General features: G+C 53.4%; 1 protein-coding gene across 1 annotated transcript; it reads left to right on the forward strand.

Moving 5' to 3' along the window:
• The first annotated feature begins 5,435 nt into the window (after positions 1–5,435).
• Positions 5,436–9,208, forward strand: CPLX3 (complexin 3). Its single transcript, XM_075099878.1, has 4 exons — positions 5,436–5,741; positions 5,901–6,152; positions 6,513–6,600; positions 8,011–9,208. The coding sequence occupies exons 2-4, from the start codon at positions 5,992–5,994 to the stop codon at positions 8,233–8,235; spliced, it is 474 nt and encodes a 157-aa protein (XP_074955979.1). The 5' UTR covers positions 5,436–5,741; positions 5,901–5,991; the 3' UTR covers positions 8,236–9,208.
• The last annotated feature ends 1,862 nt before the right edge of the window (positions 9,209–11,070 follow it).

Below are 11,070 nucleotides of genomic sequence, written 5' to 3' on the forward strand. Positions count from 1 at the left end.
TATTTTTAGCATGATGTACAAAGCCATTCCCATCACCGTTTGGTGTCATTCACCTCCCCAGCTCTGCTCTCTGGCTTTTGTCTTCTGAACACTCCAGGAAATGAAGGCAAGGCTGGAAAGATCCCCCGTGGGAAAACTATGCGTATGCGTGGTGTGTGTGCATTTCAGCTGGCATGTGCCTTTGCTCCAGGCTTGCTCTCCACTACCGGCAGCAAAGCAGCACATGGTCTTCCCATGTGCCTGTTTACATGCTCTGTGTGTCTGTCTGTGTATATTTGTGTCACTGCCTGGGTGCAGACTCTGCCATGGAAGGGCCCCCCCCCCCAGTCATCTCCCTCTTCTTCCTCACCCCACCAACAGCAGCTCTCTTCCCAGCACATGTGCTGGCAGGGATTCTTAACCACCCCTGCTCTGTGCAACCTGCTTCCCTGCCTGGTTACCCTCCTCTTCTGATAATGCACCCACGGCATCCCCAAACACCCCATCCCTTCAGGCAAAGGCTGTATGTCCCCCTCTACACAGATCTGGCAGGTCCATTCCCATCCCACTCACCACAAACCCCTCAAAAATCCTAATTTCGAGTTTGGGCAGCCCCACGCTCAGCCAGACACCCTGATGAGATGAGAGGGTTCAGAGGAAAGTGGGGGGACGTCTCAGCAGCATCCCCATTCCTGGTTTCCCTTTCCAGGTACCATTTGGGGTCTCCCAGAGGATGCTCTGCCAGGCCACCCTGTGGCAAGGAGACAGCCAGCCAGCCAGAGGTGCCAGGTTTGTCAGGGTACCTGGCTGTTGCATCTCCTCCTGCCCAGAAATAAATGGGGAGGGCCTGATCCTTTCCATGGGCTGTCATTAAACCTGCCCTCTGATGGTCTTCAGCCTGTGGGGATCTGAACAAAATAATTTGTAGTGCACATACTTTTTTGTGTGTGTATAAACACATGTGCCTACCCATAAAAGAGGTTTAAGGGAGATATATTGCACAGAAGAGTATAGGGCATTCATTATTAAAATAATGCTAGCAATATAAAACTATTTAGTTGCTATATACTGGGAAAGAGAAGAGATGGGCATGACCCTGTAAAGGACCTTGCAACTTCTTCCTTCGTGCCCCCTCACATGCTCAGCCTGTGCTGCCACAAGCACAGACAGTGAAATCCCCACTGAGGGATGCTCTGCAAGCACATGAATGCATGAGAGTTTGGGATGCAATTAAACACAAGTTTTTTAAAAAAATTAAAATTCATTACATGATGCTACCTGTGACATAGAGCCTACGTGATATATAGCTCTCCTGATTATAATTAAGGCTTAATATCAAACAAGAACAGCAATAACCCCCCCTCTATGGGATTTCTTCATCCTTATGCGATGATGACAGATTTTTTGGAACTTAAACACTTGGTTCTATAGGAGTTGGAAGGCTTTAAATTGAAATGGCTTCCCTAGGTCATGAAAAAGCAGCTGCTGCATTGCATTTCATCTTCCTCAGCCAAGACAAACTCCAGACACTTTTAGCTTTATTTAATGACGTTCAAGTAACACGAAAGGAAGTAATTTTATCTGATAATTTACAACACACTTACACTAAGCTTTCTTTATTCCCTGTGTTAATGACATGGTGGCACTTTTAGCCCAATTAGTGCTGGGCAGAAGAGAACTCAGTGCCCTTTGAAGGGATGCCACAGCTCAAGACCACAGGATATTTCCTCTTGAACTTTGCAGCTGAAGCTTGTGGTGGTCCATAACAGCACCAGGACCCTCCGGCCGGGCTGTCCCTCTGTGGTCCCTCTGCTTTTCTCCCCCAGATCCCAGTGCTTCAGCCCCTCACCATGTCCTTGATAACTTCTTAATAACTGTCCCAGAGTAATAGTTACCTCCTCACAGCTAAGTAGTTTACACAGAGAAGCTGAGTGCGACAGTGAGGACACGCAACATACATTGGCTGCTCTATGGAAAAAAAAAGCTTCAGCAGAGATTAATTAGTATTGAGGTTTAATCAGTGGCTGTTCTGTTGTTTTTATGATGGTGGAGATCTCAAAGAAAGGGGGCAGATGTGCCGCACTGTCCCCAAGGCGAGAGCCACCCTACCGCTGGCAGCAGCTCCCTTCCCACGGGATGCTTAGCTCCTGGGTCTGTTCCAGATGCCTCATCATGGGATGGATGTCACTGTGCCTTATCCCCATGCCAGAGCAGGCAGCTGCCCCAGCTGCGTGGCAGTGATGGGCACAGCAGGGTATCGCTCTGCCCATCCCATTGGAGCATCCCCATCAGCAGGTGGGAAGAGCAGAGGTGACTCTGCTCCTGTGCACCCAGGGTCAGGGCTGAGCACAGAGGCCCCTGTGTTTACAGTGCCTGCCCCCATCACAATAAGTGACAATCAACCACCAAGTGCAAGCGTGACTTCTCCCAGCAGAAAGGATGCCTGCTTTATTTAGAAACGCCTTCTTATTTCCTCCCGTCACATCACCAGCACACACATGTGTTTCCAGGATTAATTCACCTACTCAGGGTCTTCAGAGGTTTAAACCTTTGTGTTCCCCTGGATTTCAGGCTGACAAGGATCAGGTCACTGCCCTTCAATGGCCTTATTGCTATTGCATTGCAGGTCAAGGTCACGGATCCTTCCCATCCCCTGTACAATCTACGGGATAACTCCAAGAACCAGCCACTGCAGGAAATCCTGGCCATTCCTGGTCCCTTCAGGGATCTCTGGAGCATCCTATGAAACCTTGGTTGAGGGAAGAGCTTCCAGGTGTGGCTTTAGAGCCAGTTCTCCCATTACCTGGAAAGAAGAGCTGAAATGGTCCCTCTCACCACAGCAAAGGGAATGGAACTGCTTACATCCTATTCAAATCAGGTGTCAAGGCTGAGAGAGGATCCTCTTAACTTCCACCAGCTTGTTTGAGGCTGGCTGCTACTGGGGGACATTTCATCTCCCTCCTGTCTAATCCACAGAGATGTGTGATATAGCATAAGCTAATATAATAGGTCATGCAAGGATTTACATCTCATTACTGCAGGTTAGAGTCCTGAGAGGGAGGATGAGTCATTCTTACTTGAATATATTTCAGGGATAAGGAACAGTTCAGCTGCCCAAAGAAAAGCAAATGGGAAATCAACCACCCTGAAGCATCGCCATGGGCTTGATCACCAGCCATCCACAACCTCTGAGTTCCTTCTCTCTTCCACCTCCAGATGGGACACTGGCCTCCCTGGAAAGAGCACAGCCCAAAGAGCCAAAGGGATGGGAGAGCTGCCAGCAGCTGTGAGACCTTGCTGGAAGTCCTTCCCTTTGCCTTTTGCTCCATCCCTATAAAATGAGTTCCTGAACCAGCCTGGGCTGCAAGAGACTGCAAAGTACAACCTCAAGGTCCCCTTCTGTGGGGTACATCCCTCTCCTGGTGAGTGAGCATCCCTGCCATGAGTGACTGAGTTCCAGCTGCTGCTGGTAATCGCATGCTAATTTTCACCTAGCTGCTTTGGCCAAGCATTTCTGCTCATCAAGAGCTATTTTCTCTTAGTTTCTCAAAAAGGGAGGCTACATGATAGCTGACCCATCTAACCCAGCTGGAAAAAATTGGTCCTGACTTCAAGTCTCTTACTGTTAGGGAATGCTTAGATAGAAATCCAGACTGAGCAAAGCTCCTAGGACCAGCCACATCAGAAGTCTGCTCTGAACCGATCCAAAGTTCAAACCTGCCCGGCATCCAAGGGCACAGCAGCTCTGGGGCACAAGCAGCTCTTGGACACAAGCAGGGATGCTCTACCCCTCTTTTCATCCAGTCCTTCTCTGACTGACAGCCAAAACTTGAACACACTGTTGGCGATGGGAGGTCTGTAGAGTGCCTGGGGCTCTCAGCCTATTTCTAAGCAGGTTGTGGAAGCTTGTTGTGGGTTAAAATTCATTTTCCATGGGCTTTCCATGGGAAAATGCTTAGTTGGTCCACAAATCAGTGTGAAAAGTGAAAATCATGGCTGGAAGCAGTTGGTAGGAGTAATGAGCAGTGAGCTTGGCATTGACTCAGGGCAGGCAGCAGCCACAGGGGCATCTGAGTGGTGGTGAGATGCTGTGGGTGATGCCAGGTTGTGCCCAGCAGTGCCTTGGATGGGTTTCCCTCAGCCCCAAGGCTGTGTGGAAAGGCAATTTGCACGTTCAGATGAAGGCAGGGGAACTGCCGGCATCGTTAAGGGGGCTCTGCTCCCCTGGGATTTAGCCATAGCCCCAGAGAGCCTTCTTCAGGACAAATTCCCTTTAGTTACTTCCAAAAGTGGACTCTGACCATAACCACAGTGGTCACTGCCTAACTGCAGACCCGATTATTGTCCAATACAAATATATATTTTTTTAAATTTTCCTTTTAAGATAAATATTTGCCTGGCACTACCTTGGGCAAGGGGGAAAGGGAGAAGTTGGGCCGATTCCCCCTCCCTCTTTCACTTCACCCTCTCTCTTCACAGCTGTTCCATCATTTTAATCTGTGGAGATTCTCTTTAAATTTCAGAAATGAAATTATTTCCCACAAGCCAGGATTGGGGTTTGGATCCACGCTCATTTTTCATGAGTGGAGAAGAAAAAAGGGAGAAATGTATGTTAAAGCCAGGCTGGCCATCTGGAAGGGAGGTACGTTTCTGATGCCATTAATTGCTCACTCCCCAAGGCCCACAATACGGCTGCAGTCAGAGGAAATAGCAGGAGTGGGAGTGGGGGTAGGATGGGAGCCAGGAGAGCCAGAGGGGCCAAGGGAATTACGAAAAGAAATCAATGCCTGCTCTGTCCTCAGCCTCCTAATTTGAGTGACCGATGAACACGTGGGTCCCTGGGCCAGCTCTGGTATATCACCAAGGCAGTGCTTGTGGGGACTGGTAGCAGCTTTTATTAAAATTAATTAATAATATTATTAGGAAAGAAACAAGCTTTTGGGCATGCCAACCCTTAGATCTACAAGCAAACAATGGTTGCAACTCGTGTGTGGTACATCTGGCTTTTAGAGAGTGCTAAATCCCAGCTTTTCCTCCAGCCAGACACAAAGGATGGGGAATAAAGTGGGGGGGAAAGATGTTTCCATGGGTTTGCTCCACCGCAACCCCTCGATGGGGTAAGACAAGTACCATCGCTACCTGTCTCCAGGCAGGAGGAGACGAGGGCACGGCGGGGCTCACAGCAGCTCTCACCGTGGCTTCATCCGTCCCCGGGCTGGGGGCTCCGGGGGCTCCTCGCCCGCTCAAGTTTCCCCCTTGGGGAGGCGGGGGAGGAGGGGGCTGGTGCGGGACTCTCCGTGATCCTGGGGAGGGTTGGGGTGGCGGCGGCTCCGGCTCTCTGCCAGGCGGCGGGGAGCGGGCGGGAGCGGGCGGGGAGCGGCGGGGGGCGGCGGGGGGAGGCGGGGGGCGGCGGGGGGAGGCGGGGGGAGGCGGGGGGAGGCGGGGGGAGGCGGCGCCGGCGGCTGCCGCTCGCATACCGGAGCTGTCCGTGTCCCGGTGCTGCAGCACCGGCCGCTCCGCGCCTCTCCGGTTCGGGTCCCCGGCCAGCCCGGCCCCGCCATGGGCGGTGGGGCGAAACGGCCCCGCTGATCGCCGGCAGCCCGGACACCCCGGCTCCTGGGAATTCGGCTACACAGCATCCCGGGAGCTCACCTCCGCAGCGTCCCGGCTGCCCGGGAACTCGGCTCTGCTGATCCCAGCTCCTCGATAACCCGGTACTCCAGCTGCCCGGGACCCCACACCCGCAGCACCCCAGCTTCCCGGTAACTCCCTACTCCCGGCACCCCAGCACCGAGTATACCTCGGCTCCCTGGCTCGCTCTTAGCCCGGTACCTCGGGCTCCCCTGTAACTCAGCATCCTCATCTTCCTCGCTCCTCCGTACCCCAGAACACTATCTCCCCATTAACCCCAGTTCTCCCAGCACCCCAGCTCCGTGGTAACTCTGCACCCCAGCTCCCCGGCACCCCTGCTGCCCCAGCACCCGAGCTTCCCGGCCTCCCGGGACCACAACCATGGCGTTCATGGTGAAAAGCATGGTGGGGGGGCAGCTGAAGAACCTGACCGGTGGCCTGGGTGGCGAGGAGAAGAGCGAGGGCGAGAAGTCTCCAGCTGAGGCACAGGGCATGACCCGCGAGGAGTACGAGGAATATCAGCGGCAGCTGGTGGAGGAGAAGTGAGTGCAACCGGCAGCGGGTACTGGGGCGGGCTGGACCCCCGGGGTCCCGGCGGTGGATGGGGCGGTCCCTCTGCAGCCCCCCATCCCATGCATGGGGGGAGACAGCGTTGGGGGTGGCAGGGCTGTGAGGGAGTTTAATGAACCCCTAATCCTTTAATCCGCTTCCTCACCCGGGAGATGGGATTGTTTTCTCCTTTCAGGCTGTGCTGAGGGGAGGAAATTGTGGGGAACCAGGACTTCACAGAGGAGATGGGGTGTACCCTGGCTGGCGGGGGGGGTGGGGTGATAGAGATGCTCAGACACAGGGACGGGGGGCGGCAGCAGCAGCTGCTGGTAACTGTCCCTTGTGGTTCACAGGATGGAGAGAGATGCCCAGTTTGCCCAGCGCAAGGCGGAGAGGGCGACGTTCAGGTCCCACTTCCGAGACAAGTACAGGCTCCCCAAGGTACGGCTGTGCCAGGCACTGGGGGGTCACACAGGGAGCTAAGCCCCATCACAGCCCTCATGGGGGGCCTGTCAGATGGGGCTATGGGGGGACAGACAACACCCCTACTCCACAGGGAGGGGAAGGGGTCCTGGACCCTCTTCACTGGCTGAGTTTTTCAGCTACAAAGCCCAAGCGCAAATCAGTTCGCCTAAAAAGAATCCTTCCACCCAAATCTTGGCGCCTTCCCATCAAGCCCGGGCACTGCAAGCCACCAACTCCAAACAGTGGGACTCGCAACACATGCCTTCTGCCTTGCTTGATCCCCCCCTTCCTCTCTTTTGCCCCCCAACCCCAACTGGACAAGGGAAAGCCACCTTCACCCCAGAATCCCAGCCCCATAGCTGGGAGCAGAGGTGGCGTTACACCTTCCCAGCTGGATTAGCCAATTCCTCTCCCTGGATTATTTGGCAAAGGTCTCCCAGCTAAACTCCTGTTTTGGAATTTCTGCCCGATGAATGATTCACTAGAAACAATTTAATCAAGGGATAATTCAGCCATTCTTGGAACTGCCATAAGCTCTTCTCCCCCCAAACTCACCCTTTATTCAGCAAGAATCTCAGCAGTGAATACTCTAAATTGGAGCTGGGCTAATTTTAATTCAGAAGGGTCAGCTAAGCCAAGCGATATTGTTCAGATTGTTTGATATTGTTCAGTCAGCCTGGATGCACACCCTGCTGCTTCTCACACCCCTTTTATTACCAGGAAATAAACAGCTGGAGAATTTATATCACCCCTGCCAAAAGCAAGAAAAGGCAGAAAATGAAGAGATGGAGATTTTTTTTTCTCCAAGGGAATCGGGGATTTGTTCAGATCTGAACCCCCCCTTAATGCTTTTGCTGCTTTCTCATGCTTGAGATGTCCCTTCTAATCTTTCAACAAGTTTCTTCTGCTCATTACTGATCCCGCTTGGCAGCCAGGCTGCCTCTTACAAAGTCTCCCTGTGGCTCTCCAGCGCAGGGCTGACTCCGATCCCCAGTGGGTGCAGTCGTTAAGCATACGTGTAGCTTAATTGGGTGCCTAAACCTCCCCAACCACTCCAATGCAAGCTGAAAGCCAATTTACATGGACGCTGGCACTCTCAGGTTATCATCTTGGCTCTTGCTGTGTCTGTTGGTGTGTGACTGGGTTCTGCTCAGCCATGTGTGTCCTCTCTGGGCCAGCAGTGATGGAGCTCACAGGCACCATCCTACCTACAGCACGAGGATGACTGTGAGCCCCAGGGACCAACCCACATAGACATTAAAATGGGAAGACTACCCAAGCCCATACAGACATTGCTGTGAACCCTGCACATGCCTTTAATGCCTCCAGAAGCACCCCCTCCTACCTGCAGCATCCCCCGCCTGACCTTATCCCGGCCCATTTCAGAACGAAACAGATGACAACCAGATCCAGCTGGTGGGAGGTGACGTGGAGCTGCCCAAAGAGCTGGCCAAGATGATCGAGCAGGACAACGAGGAGGAGGAAGAGAAGAACTCGGTTATCGGCCAGCTCAGCAACATCCAGAACCTGGACCTTGATTCCTTGAAAGACAAAGCTTCAGCCACGCTAGAGGACCTGAAGCAATCGGCTGAGAAATGCACCGTGATGTGATCTGGCTGATCTCCCCTCCCCATCAACGTGACGGTGGGGGACAAGGGAGGGGATGCAGTGAAGGGTCTGGCAGTGGCTATTGCCTATAGTGGGGACCCCACTGATGTTGTCACCCTTGCCTTGTGTGAGTCGGGTCCTCCTTCTGAGCCATGTGAAGCCTCAAGTCCCTGACCCTGATGTCCCTGATGTGTGGTTTTTGTTTTGTTCTCTGGTCTGAGGTAGGAGCAAAGAGCCAGCATGTGTCCCCCCTGTACCCCAATGCCTCCCCCTGTGCCCGTGACAGTGGGTGTCTTTAGCGAGAGCTGGGAGAGGTTGCAGGGAAGGAAAGCCTGGCGTGACCTTGGAGTGTTATTGAACCATGTCAGCATAAGAAGGCAATGGCTTTCCAGCAGAGCGGTGGCCATACGCCGTGTCTCTGCCTACACATTTCAAGTGAGCCTCCTAGAAACGACAGGGAAGCTCCAATTTGCTTTGCAAGGATGAGGCACAATGTGAAATGCCCACCCCCCCTCACATCCCATACCCATCACACAAGAAATAACATCCCGTCTGTGCAAGAAATACGAACCATTTTGCCCTTGAGGGCCCTTCTCAAAGGAGTCAGCCAGGAAGGACCTGCTATATAATCCAGCGGGAAGGGGCTTGTTGAGGACCAGAGGGCTGAAGCCTCAATAAATGCCAGATTGGAATAAAGCCCCTCCATGGTGCTCATCTGAACCCACACCAGCCATTCCCCGGAGCATTGGTGGCACCCCCTCCCTCTCCTGGGGTGGGATCCACTCATGTCCTTGTTCCTTCCAGGAGAAGAACAAAGTGATAAGGGAAAAATCTCCTCCTCCTCTGTCGTGCTGTAGTTATGCACTGTGCTCACTTGAGTGTCTCTCCACTTCCTATGCTGTCCCCGTGCCATGGTATTATTATAACCGGTGGAATAAATACCAGGAGATGTCTATGCATTTCTTTCTCTCCTCAAGCAGTGCTTTCCTGATAAAGGTGTTGGGGTGTCCGGAGGCACAAGGGGTGTAGAAAGATCAAGCGCATCCCCTTTACAGGGCAGGGGGGAGCAGCGATGGGAGCTCAAGGGAGAAATCTTTTGCAGTATCATCCAGAAGAAAACATCACACCTGGCTGTGGTTGGGTGTTTTGCCATGTTTTGTACCAAAGGGATGCTATGAGCGGCTCTTTGTCAGCAGCCAGGTTTAAAAGCAAGCAAAACCCCCAGATTTCACAGAATTTTGGCTATTTTAGTAAAAAGCCTTCAGACCACTCACCAGCTCCCCACCTCAGTCTCATGGGCACTGTGGAATGTCCATGGCACCGCTTCGAGCAAGGACATGACTCTGCGGGGACAAGACCGCGATAAGCACAGGTGTTACTTCAAGCCTGAGCAGCTCCAGCCTGCCGGCACTCTGGTGTGGGTGGTGGGCTCCTGCAGCAAGGCTTCCTGGAAAGAGCTGGCACAGGATGGGAATTTACTGCTCCAAATCCCAATGGAGTGGATTAACTGTGATTTGCTTTTGCGGGGGGTGGAGTGGGTCATCCAGGGAAACACAGGGGACGGTGCTGGGAAGCTGGTATTATTCTTTTTATTCTTTTATTCTTATTCTTATTGCAGTAAGAAGGCTGGATCAGGCCATGCCTGGGGCTGCTGGCCTGAGCAAAACTCCCTGGTACAGCCAGGAAGTTGGTTTCTGCCTCCAGCCCACTGGTAATACCATGCTGGGGTCAAGGAGTCCTGAGAAAATCCTGATACTCTTCAAAGTCAGAGGTTGTCTCACCTCTGAGAAGAAATCAGCCACCGCTTTGGCTGGCAGGACAGACAGATGGAGGCAGTTCAGCCTCCTGGCTGCAGCTCACATGTGATGCTCTGCCCATAGGCACCCACATCATCACAGCCCTCCGGCCCCAGGGACCAGGCTGCTCTCCAGCCCCACAGGGACCCACCAGCAGCTCTGGGGACATCTGCCCGAAGCAGAGCCCTAACGCAGCCCCACACAGTACTGGAAGCTGGCAAGAAAGGAGAGGGAAGATTGGCAGAAGCAGCTTTAGCTTTGAAAGGAGATCATACCTGATGAGGATCAGCCCAAGCTCATCTAATCCCCCGTCAGGAAAGGGATAGCAGAGAGCAGGCACCGACCAAGCTAAGCCCTCCAGCTGGGCTTGGCTTTTACATCCCTGGCTGATGGCAAGGCTTGATCAATAAAACATCCCGTGGGTGAGCCGGACCCCCCCTGGAGCAGAGCGAGGGAGATGGGGTTGGGGGATGCAGCCCTTCAGTTCATCCCCACCTGTAACTAGTGTAACCCCACCAGGACACAGCCTTGACCCTCTCCCCTACCTTTTATTTTGCCCCCCTTCCCTGCTCCCCCAGCTGCAGACCTTCAGCTCTGCTCTGTGCTCGCTCCCAGCCCACGTGCTGTCACGCTAAGGCCGCGTGAAGCTCGGCGGGTTTATTTTAGGAGGCACCATGACCCCCAGGCATGTGAAAAGCAAGCAGCACACACTCTCCTGCTTGGCTCCGCAACATGTTAAGCCTCAGCAAAGTGTTCTTGGCAAAGCAGTGTGAACTCCGCGGATGCGCCAGGCCCACAGCCTTGCTCCCATCGCCGGCCTGTTGCCCATACTGGGGAAGAGAGTTTGGGATGTGGGGAGGAGGGGCAGGCATCCCTGCTCCTGCCTGTCCCCTACCCATCAAGAAACACATCCCATTTGCCAGCATTCCCTGCTGATGGTTCCCTGAGCATCCCTGCAGCCGAGCATCCCTGCCGCCTGCATGCCACATGACTGCTCCAGGCATCAACACATGGGCTAAAAAACTTAAAGCAAAGAATTAGT

Source organism: Phalacrocorax aristotelis, chromosome 7 (assembly GCF_949628215.1).
Source record: "Phalacrocorax aristotelis chromosome 7, bGulAri2.1, whole genome shotgun sequence".
Lineage (NCBI taxonomy): Eukaryota > Metazoa > Chordata > Aves > Suliformes > Phalacrocoracidae > Phalacrocorax > Phalacrocorax aristotelis.